Raw genomic sequence first — 12,567 nt, 5'->3', positions numbered from 1 at the left:
TTTGGGGACAGACTGTGACACAGCCTTGACTAAAGGGAACAATGAGTGCAATGAACCACTGCACTGAAGTGGGAATCTCACAAGCTGTTCTCATAAAAGGATCCTCCTGAGAATCTGTTTCTGTTCCTTTCCGGACAGCTCTAGCAGAGAGCAATTAGGACTTCTGCTCTGCCCTTAGTAGCTCCAATGGAAAATAATAATGCTGCCTGCATTTTGATTTTTGCTACCACCACCCTTCTCCTGCAATTTGGTGCTTAGTGAATTTCAGAGCCTAACTGTAGTTAGATACCTGAATATCTGACGAATTTTCACACTAACAATGGCTCGGGGTTTAGGAAAAGTTTAGATAAATAATGCTAATGCTGAGAGTTAATGGGTCTCTGCTGTGTCCCAGATATCTGTTCAGAGAACTGCTTGTGTAGTAACTTGAAAATCTGCATGCCATACTATAAAACTGTGAATGCAACTTCCTAAGCAAATTTCTGGGTGTCAAACTACTCTTTTCCATCAGTAGTGAATGTGCCGRAAGAAATACAACACAACAGATAACATACATCATAGACACCTTCATGGGATTGTCTTTCTGAAGACAAAATAATTTGAAATATAAGACTATCACATTTTGGTGACAGAACTAAAGATATGGATCACATCTTGCATGAAGAGAAACATACAGATTTTCCTTTGATGTTAGAAAACAAGAAATCTTTCAGAATAAACATTCTTCCTACACTAGAAATCAGCTAGGTGACAGTTTTCAAAAAGAAGGTATCAGTAGGGGATCATCACTGAATGATACTCTTTCTCTTTGGATCCCAGAGATTAGTACTAGACTCTGTTTAACATTTTTATTAATGATGTGCAAGTAAATATATGATCACTGCTGATAAAATTTGCAAATGACACCAAGATTAGCAGAGAGTAGATACTAATGAAAGCAGTACAGGCAGACAAAACCATCCATCATTTACTAACCTAGACATAGTCAAAGAAAATTAATGTTAATATGGCCAAACAGAAAGTCAGACATCCAGGAACAAGCATTCCCTAACTGGGGACTATATCCTGGACTGTCTATGAGTACCTATCCACTACAACAAATAACTCAATATGGACACAATCTTGTGGCAGAAAGTGTTAATGTAATCCATGGACTCAGAAACAATGGAGTAGTAAATAGGAACTATTTACACTTAGGAACGCTGGCACTGCTAAAATTTTAAATGGAGTGCTAGGTGCAGTGCCAGCACACTTGCTTTCTAAATGATGTAAAAAAAAAAAAAAAAAAAAGTGGAGAGGATGTAGAAGAACACCACAAAAACAATTTGAAAGCTAGAGAAAATGCCTTAAAGAAATAATTTGAAGAGATAGGTCCGTTTAGTTTTTCAAAAGGAGATTGTTCCACAAATCAATTGTAGTGTTCAAATTGTTCCACAAATCAATTGTAGTGTTCAAATACTTTAACAAGAAGAAAATATTGGTTAGTGAGGGACTATTTAATATAAGGAAGAAAAGCACACCAAGAACAAATGGCTGAAAGATATAACTACACGAATCAAAAGAAAAAGTTTCTACCAGTGAGAGTGATTGAGTCCTGGAATAAACAAGCAGAGAAGCAACTAAGTTCTCATTTCTTGATGTCTTTAAATCAAGCTTACATGTCTCTGCAGAAAATATACTTTAGTCATAAACACAAATCTTGCTTTTGTCAGACTCAAATATGGAGCTTCATCTTAAAGCAACAGGAAAATTTATGACCTTAGATCTAAATGAGGTCAAAGAAGATAATCTCATGTCTTTTTTAGTTTTACCCTCTAYGAATCTATCAGTTTACTGAGTGAGTACAGAGAAGGAAACTTTCTGAATCATAGAATGGGTAAGGTTGGAAGGGACCTCTGGAGATCATCTAGTCCAACCCTCCACATAGCCCATATGAGGATTGAACCCACGACCTTAGTATTAGCAGCATCATGCTCTAACCAACTGAGCTAAACCTGCCCCAAAGAATGACTTTTGCCATCACACAGTAATAAGTACTATCAAGATGAAATCATTCTTGCAATGCCTTCTAATTTAGAAGTTTAAAATTATTTAATATTTTACACATTAATTTTATACTGGGTAACTGGATTAATGTGAAAGGGTTAAACAGATAAGCCAAAGAAACAGTGCCAAGTACTTAGCTTAATGTGTCTGGAAAAATCAATGCACTGTGGTCTGTCAGTTAGCAATCTTACATTTAACTGAATAACACATCAAGTATTTTAAACTGTTTACCAGTGTAAATAGAATCCAACACTATGGTAATGGTAATAAGCTAAGAYGACTTTCCTGAATTCCAATCAGATTTGAACATGACCTTCATTTTAAGTGCCCAACATGCTCAGATACTGATCAAACAGCTATTATTATGTCTACAGAGTTTGATAATGACACCTATTATTCAATTCTAAATTTGCTATTGATTCACTCTCTAAAGGATAGGTAATGGATAATCAKTTTGATGCTCCTAGCAATGGTTACCTCTTGCCTGTGCATTTACATTCTCTTCCACTTCATTGTTGCTACCGGGAGGAGAAATAAATCATGCAGTAATCTTTTACTCCACCTACAAGCCTATCAGACAGACGGTGGAGGGCAGTTTGCACAAGAGTGTACACAGRTTATGAGAGGAAAAGCAGGAGAAACTCCTCCTCAACACTTTTGGGGTCATTTCCAAGCACAGCTGTACAAGAGCTTCTTACTCTTCTCCTCCTCCCTTTCACTAGCCTCAGGTACTAGCTCCCAATATGAGTATAAAAGGATCAAGGAGGGGACCAGGATCCTGCCTAAGTTGAAGAACCTCATCACTGCCAGGCATGCCCCAGCTGAAGGCCATGCTTTGAGACAACATGCACCTTCCTGCTTTTTCTTCATACGCAGTGAATGAACTTTCTTTGACAAGGTCCAGATGCCTGCATTGTGGACAGTTTCCAGTTCACCTACTTGTTTATGGTCCCTTAACAGTCAATGTAAGGAATAAGTTTCCCTATTATATCACTCCTCTCATCCTAAAATAGATATTTAGAAGTTATCAGTTATATTGGGCTATACAACTATCTATTTCCTCTCAATGATCATAAAGGTTCTTAGGGTAAGCAGCTCACCTCTATACCGTAGACATCTGAAGTTAGGAGAAATTAATCCCACCCTGCAAATTTCCAAGCTTGCCTCAGCAAGCTGCAGATGAATGCTTGCCCCCACTGTAGCCAGYATCTACTAACGAAAACTTGGTCTGTGTTAGCAGACCAACCATTTGAGCAATTAAAAAGTACTCTTCTGTTTCTAATTACTAGTTGTCTTGCTTACAAAATATTCTAGCATATTCTTGATTAAAATTTAGTCTGATATATTACTATAGCAAACCTGCACCTCAGATGTTTTAGAAATCCACTGTGCTGGGCGCTGTACAAACTCACAACAGCAGGCCAATCCCTGCGCCAAATTGTTGCTAGTCTGCAGCRGAGAAAACAGATGGAGAAATTAGACCAAATGTTGCGGGAGCATACAGATTCAGTAAGGCAACATTATTCAGCACAGCAGGCAGTTGGTCTTAGAACACTACTGACCTATTTGCTGCCCAGCTTTTGGGCAGCATCAAGGCAAAGAGAAAGAAAGGAAAAAGACAGAAAGACTGTTTKACAGAGATCTGTTGAGGGTATTACGGAAAAAAAGCATGATGGGTTAATCTGAACATTTAGCATATGGATAATGGAATCTGGTACTAGAAGCTGGAGAGATAGGAGAATCATAATYTGTGCACTGCAGACTGAAGAGACTGGCAAAGATTTTGAAGGTGAAAAAAATAAACCCACATTTGATGCAACTGAAAGGAGGGAAATGAATCATAGATTCATTCCTCCTCTATTTCTTGTGAAGATTTTTCAGTCTCAGATAATAGATACTTTGCATTATGTATCCTAAAACAGGCTGTAGCATTATAGTAATAATGTAAAACACAACTATAGCTTGCTTATACATATTACTAATGTATACAGCTTGTTAAAATGACCATAGATTATTAATTCTACAAAGTTAAACATTCAAATCAGAATGTCAGTATTAAAGCTATATTAATGACCTTGAATGACTGTGCAGTGATCACTTCACACTATATTTAAATAATACATATGATATATAGATCTAAAGATCTAGATTTCTAGATCTTTAGAAGTAGAAAACATGCAGAATTCRTAAATTTCTGTTTTTTCTTTATAGTTACTTAGTGTGTTTTCCCTCCATGCCTCAGAATGGCATACTTAGCAGTTTAGAAATACACACTTTTTTATCAGAGGAAAACATACATTAAAAATTGTAAAACACTTGGGCATTATAATTATCCCATTCAACAAAAATTACTTAGGTGTAATGCAGAAGATAAAGCATTTAATAATGAAGCTAAATTAGCAGCACAAATGTGCCATGCAGCCCTCCTCAGGTGCAATYTGGGGCTGAAGCAATTAACTACAAAACCTACCTATTGGTTTTGTGCCATATCAAATATTAAGGAGTATGTTTTCTTYGGTCAAAGACAGTTTCAGAAGTTTCTGCTTCCAAGCTACCACTCATCACTTCCTTTTCCTACTTTAAGATTTTAAGTTTTTTTTTTAAACACATGCCATTTCAGTGATCCACTCCACACAGCAGTACTCCACTGGTACAGGTGGAAAAAACCTCTTAAGACTACTGCCACAGAAACATCCCACATGTTTGTAAACTATGGTATAAAATACGGCAGAATTAAAGAAACTGTAAATGTCTACAACATTAGAGRCTGGTCTCCATATTACATATCCACAAAAGAGAAGAATTAAGGCCTCACCAACCATTTTGAGAGTAAATCATGCACTTACATACAGAGATAATGGCTTTAAAGTCATATCATATCCTTGCATATAAGCATAGCGGCCAGACACTCACTACTGCACAGGCCTCTGTTGTCTTCCTTGTACATGGAGCTTAATGAAGGGACTAATTCCTACCCAGAACCTGGTTTYTCTTCCACTGTGCTGTGTAATGTTTAGTTATGGTATCTGGAAAATTACCTCTTGAAGCCACATGTGGCCAACTTGCTAGCTAGTCCTTAAGTTCTTCTTCCTTTTGGATTCTGTGTAAATTTTTAAAAATAGACACTAAAGTTTAAAAGATCTATCCTCACAGATACTTGAAATATAATAATAATGCAAATGCAGTTCAGTCTTAAGTTCTCTAATACAAATCCCCCTAAAAATCATCTCCTTCATGCCTTAGAAATTCCACATGATAGTGCATGTTCAAGAGACTGAATGATGTGGAAGAAGCATAAATTCAAGGCWGCCTCCTGTGTCATTTACTAGATTAGCAAGGAAAACCAAAGTGATAACTGCTTCGCTTGCAGTGTTGAAGAATACATACATAGCAAACGTAAACRTACTTTGTTTATTGATGTTTATTACTTTAAAATGTTCAGTTTTCCTATCTGAGCCATGTTAGTTACAATGCTGTTCAAATAAACGGTAAAAGACATACGGAGATTCACCAACATTTCTTTTATTGGAGAAGCCCAGAAAAATGACCAAGGCATTAAAATTCTTGTCTGTGAAATCTTTTTGATCAAAATTTAGTTGCAATCTTAGTCAATGTGACTGATGAAAAATAGGGTRTAAGGCATAGAACCCAACCTTCTCTCCTGCCATTTTGAGTATATTGCCTAATTGGTAATTAATAATTACAGGATTACTAACGTCCATTTCTTCCGATTTTGAACCATATCTTTCTGCTGTGCACTTTCATATATTGCTCTTAAGTGTCTTTCTGCATCTTGCAGTTTAGCCCACCATATTTTGTAGCATTTTTTTCGGGAACAAACACACTGCTTGCATTTATCTACAATGATAACCTACAATTTATCTGCTTGAACTTGGTCCAGTTTTGTAAACTCTCCACCATCTGAGATTTTACATTATCCCCTGTGCTCTGTAATCCTTGTTAGTGCAACAGTAGAAAGTTTGATAAGTATAAGATTCAGCTCGTATCGCAGGCCATTTATATAGACATCAGATAGCACTGATCCTAAATAGCTATGCTCTGAAATGGTTCTGAGGCTTGCTTTCTTAGTAATGGCTGATTTCTGCACAAAATATAGGCCTTACAGTRGTTGAAGAGAAAGCAAAAAACAAAGACTGAAAGCTGTATTTTCTCCATTACTGCCTGATTCAAGCAAAGTATGKTTTTTTTTGAGCTGCGAAATTTTATCCACATTCTAGGATTAGAATACTCTTGCAGCAATTCTGGAGACACAGAATCAGTAAGGTTGGAAGGGACCTCTAGAGATCATCCAGTCCAACCTCCCAAAGATTTTCTGGTGTTGGTTCCACTGGGGCTTGAACTCAGGACCTTCAGCATGTAAAGCAGATGTGATAACCACTACACTATCTCTCAACAGTACAAAATATTTCTGACTAGCAAAGATATCCAAATCTGTTTCTCTATATGCAGCTACTTAAAATTCAGCTTAATTTAAAAATCTTTTTAATAGTATGAGGAATGACCAAGCATTGAAACACACATAATAAGCAAGAGAAATTTCTAATACAGAATTCTGTTACACTAAGGATTGCATGTTGCAATTAAAATTATTTTCTTACACCTTTGAAAGGTCCTACCTAACCCCACAACAAAATTGCTCAATCCAATRTAAGTTACATAAGCAATTAAAAGTAAACTAATACTTAAATCCAGAAAACATATTTTCTAAAGCATTAGTAAACTGATTACTAGTCTAATCATCATTAATGTATAATTTCTCAATTCAGAAGAACAAAATAAAATGGCTKTCTACATCATGAAGAATCTATTTCTACTGGAGATCTTAACTTCCTCCAGTCCATGAGTAACCCATATCCCTTAGAACTATATGCAATTAATTAAGAAAGGTAATATGTGAGAAAGAAATAATAGAAGTACCTCATCTAACTTTAGTATGCGCAGGGACTTGTACRTGCTACCAACAGCATAGAATATTTCTTCCACTGTTGCCTGCTAYGGATAAGAACTAAGAGGCTTTCTAGATTCTGTTTCCTTTCCTAATTTGGTTGGGTAATAGTGCTCMTTTGCTCAATGTATATAGGTGATAAAAATGAAGATAATAAATTATTATGTTTCTGCTTATGCAACTGCTAGATCCCTGAGTTTATAATAAAATGGCATTATTAAAGTTACATAGCCAATCTGTAAGGGTATATGAAGCATCTGCTTCCTTAAGGTTATTAGATCAAGGACTTTTCAGCTCAAAGGGAATCTTGAGTAACAGRGAAAGCAGTAAAAACCCACAGAAACACAAACCTGACAAGCAAGCTGTAATCACTCACTAATTAATGAGTCATTAAGAAATTACAGGCATAGCTTTGGAGATTGCCAAGCTGGACTTTGTAGCTGATAAGCAGGAGGAAATAAGATGAWGTTTATGAATACTTCAGGGGGGCCTATGGAACTATGCACAATTTCCTAAGGAATGGTTTGGGGAAAGGCTGAAGGGGAGGATTGGGGGAGAAATAAGGTGGGTAGAAATAGAGAGGAGGAAGGATAAAAGAGGCTGGTTGCACGTAACCTGCTGCCGGTCAGTACGCTTGTCTAACTGAGTGCTCCGCCTGATTGCCACAGTCTATTAACATGCTCTGGGTGACCCTGCTTGAGCAGATGGGTTGGACTTGATGACCTCCAGAGGTCCCTTCCAACCGCAACCATTCTGTGATTCTGTCTCTTGTTAAATCCTTTCTTAACTATCTTTGCACATAATCTCACTTTCTACCCCATGTGTGATTAGTGCAAGGTCTAAGTGCCAGCAAATGGAGAGACTACAGTGAATGAATCAAGCACCAGAAACTGGAGTTGGACCTCAGGCAGTASTGGTCAATGTGCTTCTGGTGCCAGCAACTGAAGCAAGTCAGGTCTCTGTGTCAGCAACTGAGGGGACCTCTCAGGGTCACAAGGCCTGTGTGTCTTGGATGCCAACAACAGGTGTGGGCTAGGATGGGGTGAATGAATTAAATGCCAGCAACTGGGACAGAAGGCCACATGCCTGGGGCACCAGCAATTGAAGGGACTGTTTCTATTTACCCCTACTCTGATGTGTGTGGTGTGTATGGGTAATTAGCTGACAAATTTCAGGCTGGACTAGCTGATAAATATGAGACCCAGGCTCCAGACATGGATATTACAAAGGCTGAGAACCTCTGCTGGTATCTGAGGGATCTGCAAATGTGGGCATGCTTGTGGATCTAGATAGTAAGGGTATGTGTGTTTTCACTAGCAAACTTCAATCCCCAAAAGCTGGAGAAGAGAAACAGGATTTGGCTATCTAGACTTATGTTTTATGTGAGTTCTGGTAGTGTTATATGTGAGTATTGTTAAAGGCAGTTCACTGTCCGTGGCAGACTGTGTCACTGGCCACATTAGGCATCCATGCCTCTCTGGGATACACAGTCAGCCCTACTGCTGCTCAACCTGCAAACAGGAAAGCAGCAGCTGTGCCCATTCACCTGGGGCAGAGGGACCTCTGGGTCTCCAGATGCACAGGGTTGGGCTCCAGCAGCTGAGGAGGAATCCCTGGGTCCTGGAGTCTGCAGCCTTATAACATCCCTTAACAAAATAGCTCAAAAATAAGGAACTGCAGTTCTTTTTACAGTCTTAATTTGCCCCGTTCTGGTCTTACACTTTATGCTAATATCTTTAATTACATGATCTTATTTATTTTTTTCACATTCATGGTACAGGATAGATGATGCTTACCTAATGAGCTGCTATATATTCTCTTTGTGTGATTGCTAAGCCTCATTTATTGCATAATATTCAAACTTTAATCTGAGGTTGAAGTGATTAATTTCCTGTGGAGTCTGTCAATAGAGTATCTAGGTGTTTAACACACTGAAGCTGTTATTTTCTCCATTCTATAGATGTGAGACTGAGGCACACAGTGTCTCAATGAAAAGTCACAGTTACAGTTGGGTGCCTAGATGTCAGCAAGTCAGGAACATTAAAACAAGGAACACACTGTTAGCTCACTCCTTGCGAAGTCTGGTTTAAATGTCTTTCCTGTGATATACAGATCTAACTGAAGTTCTCCAGAGCTCCATGCAGCTGCCTTAGACATGTGACCATTTTTACTGTACCTGCAATCCTGTGACACACTGGACCCCTTTTAATTTATTCCACTTAACAAGAAAGAGGTAGGATTTTATTTCTACTATTACACTTGAGCRTCACTATAAACAATTGGCTTGAAGTATCAGGCAACGTAATACAAAAAATATATTGAAATAAGCAAATAATTTGCAGTATTTATATAGTACTTGTCAGTAATATGTCTCCAAGCACATGCTAGAAGAGGTAAATATATTGTTCTTATTTTGCTGATGAGGAAACAAATTAAGAAATGGCTTGCATTCACCTATCTGGTGAATGACTCAGCTGAGAAAAGAATACCTCACTTAYAAAGCACTTTTTCTTAAAAAAACTCCCAAACATGTTATAACTGTGGAAACTATTTATTGCATCATCTACAAATTAATAAATTTAGGCACAGAAGGACTGTGAGAGAACTTGGTCCCATAATTCTGCAGTCTGTGAAGTTCCACTAGATCTACAAAGTCAGAACCAGCCCACTTTTTCTAAAAACCTTGACTTATACTTGGGGAATTATAATGCACAGTACAATGGAATAGTCCTGAAAATGTTATCCAATTTCCTATATAATTCCAAACAGTATCTAGGTGACCCAGATGTAGAAATTCATCTATTTCCATAATTTAGTGGTTTATTCAGAAAAATACAATCCTCAGATGTATTTTTGCTTCAGTTAAATATAAAAATATCTGTTTACCTGAAAAACAAAAATGTGTATGTGATAAACAAGAAAAATCAAGAAATAAAACTTCCAGAAAAGAATTATCAACTTATAAATATATAAATTAAATAAATTAACTTCTTAAAATACTTTTGATACATATTAATCATTCTAGCTAACGCCTTTATCCTAAAGGGAAATAAACATACTGATCCAACTACAGACTCAGGCCATACAGCATACGCATGTTCTTGACCAACCAAGCACAAAAATCACATATACTTTTATCCTGTTTATTGTCTTCCAGAGTTTGTAGCAATGAAAAACTATTCATTTACCTGAATATGTAGAATGTATATTGACATTGCTCTTCCTGAACAATTGCTACTTGGTTAAGAGTCTGTTTATTACATTTTAAGCCCACACATATGGAACACAGGCAAGGGTTTATTTCCTGTTCCTCACAGGAAGGATATCTGTAATCCAGTAGTGAAACAGAGAAGAGATGATCTTGATATGATCTGAAATGAAGAAAAAAAAATCTTTCTGAAATATCTCTATTGCATTTCTGAATATTAAAGAAAAATAGTTGTATGAACATCTGTTTCCATTTGATAGAAGCATTTCAGTACAAACAACACAGACATTGGAGCTTGATGACTAATACATATTAATTCCTAGATAAACAGACACAGACTTCGTAGGAGGTCAGTTGTTTGTATGAGATCCACTGTTGGTCCTATACTATGGAATGTCATAATTTATTATTCAATAATTCAGARAAGAGGAGACTGAAATGACACGGCCATTGGGTAAGGCTAAAAGAATACAATCTCTTCCATTTCCTTCTGTCTGGAGAGTGATTTTGAACATTACTATTTACATTATAGTAGCACCTAGGGGCCACAGTTAAGAACAAATCCTTTTGTGCTAAATCACATACAGACAGCTGCATGAAAGCCCCCAAATGCCACAGCATTTGCCTTAACTCAGAGATTATCTATCTACCTTTATTTTTAACAACAGGAAATTCTACAGTATTTATCACTTACATTTAAGATGATTCTAGAATGTTATTTTAATAGAGCTTTTCCCCTTTAATTTTCTTTGAATGCTCGTTCAAAATAATTGTTAATTTCTAGCATTTTAAGCTCTCTGTGCATCCAGCCTGGGAATTGTTGGCATAAAGTAACTGTATTACTTCTTGCCCGCATGAAGGAGACGTATGTAGGGACAAATTTCCAAAAAAAAACCTGTCAAAAGTACCTTCTAGCTATTCTGTGAGTGATAATTTCCTAGGCAACAGGAGAAGAGTATATTTTATACTTGATACTCCCCAACAACGGGAAAATGTTAATAGATAAAAGAATGAAGCTGATGAGTAGAAACTGGATGAATTCATATATTTGAAGATAATGACTTTTTTTTAATTAGGTGATCACCTATGCTTTAATAATTGATGTGAAATAAAAATTAGGTAGCCCTTGTTCCAAAAGGTACAGTTTCCAACCAGAAAATAGGTTGGAACCAGTCACAGCTTTTTTTTTTTGCCTACTGCTCTGTGAAGGATCATGAAGGACTTTGGACTTCTTTTCAGAAACGGCCACCTGCTTCTGACAGAGAGCAGTGAAACTCCCATCAATAGAAATATGTGTCCATTTGATTTCTAACCCTTCTCTTCCCCGGGTTTATGGAAGACCTTAGGTAGAGGTAAGTATCTGTCACTAAATAATTCAAAATAAAAAGAAATAGTAATATGAAATTTTGTTCTTTTTGAAAATTTGAGAACAAAGACACTCCAGAAAAATGGCCTTTTCCAAAGAAAAATTGTTAACCAACTCARCTTTGTATGATCACTGAAGTACAAGCTACTTACTTAGACTCTCTGTAGTCTCCATTTATGAGATAGAGGATGACAAGAAGATAGGTCAACCAACATCTCTTAATCACAGAGATTCTTTTTCTTCTCTTTTTGAGTACGCTTTCTCACTTTATAGGAAGGACTGAAGATACTACCTTAATTTCGACAAATTTTCTGTTTCATTCTCCTTAGCAATTTCCTCTTCCTGTAAAATTTTTACTGACTCTACCACCAACCTGCTTACAACTTTCTTCAAAATTGATGCATATCTTGAAATCTAAGAGGTTAAAATCAAATACAAATTTGCTTTTTTTCTTCCTTTTTTCTTTCTTCTCTTGGCTGAACTATAATTTCAAATCCGAATAATATGTGAGGAGGTATGGATGTTCCTCACATACAAACATGGAAATTCCCAAACATGGTTTTGAATCAGGGGTTTTCAACTTGTGTTCTGTAGACCTTGGACAGCCCGTAACCTAAAGAGTYTGTAAAAAAGTAACCAAGAAAAGCAAGTCTATTGTCAGGAGACGTAAACTTGCTAAATGGGACTTGGTAGCACCATTGGAAAATTTCTATGGTTTAGCACACTGGAAAAGTTTGCACACTATAATACGACACTATAAAAATATAATAATATAATAAAATAGCTTTAAACCATAATCTGATTTGTATATATAATCTAATAATATTTATATAATATATAGTAAATATATGATGATAATAACAACACAGTAAAAGCTATAATAGCCTTTGTCTACTATTATCTCTATGAGAGACTAAAAATATATAACGGTATATTTATTTTATAAAGTTTACTAATGGGAACTAAGTGTCTCTATTAAGA

General features: G+C 36.5%; 1 protein-coding gene across 3 annotated transcripts in view; it reads right to left on the bottom strand.

Annotated features, from left to right (window-relative positions):
• Positions 1-6,787: 6,787 nt before the first annotated feature.
• Positions 6,788-12,567, bottom strand: part of ERICH1 (glutamate rich 1) — a 68,865-nt gene continuing 63,085 nt past the window's right edge. For 2 of the 3 annotated variants that reach the window (XM_085303216.1, XM_085303218.1), the window contains one exon: positions 6,788-10,383. In XM_085303216.1, the coding sequence (XP_085159342.1) occupies positions 10,310-10,383 (74 nt within the window). In that variant the 3' untranslated portion in view covers positions 6,788-10,309. The remainder of the gene's footprint in view (positions 10,384-12,567) is intronic. The other variant, XR_014895607.1, reaches the window with a different exon arrangement.

This window comes from Rhea americana, unplaced genomic scaffold, assembly GCF_003343005.1.
Source record: "Rhea americana isolate MKP2758 unplaced genomic scaffold, rheAme1 scaffold_199, whole genome shotgun sequence".
NCBI lineage: Eukaryota > Metazoa > Chordata > Aves > Rheiformes > Rheidae > Rhea > Rhea americana.
The sequence above is the reverse complement of the archived record's forward strand: the minus strand, read 5'-3'. Positions and strand labels throughout refer to the sequence as shown.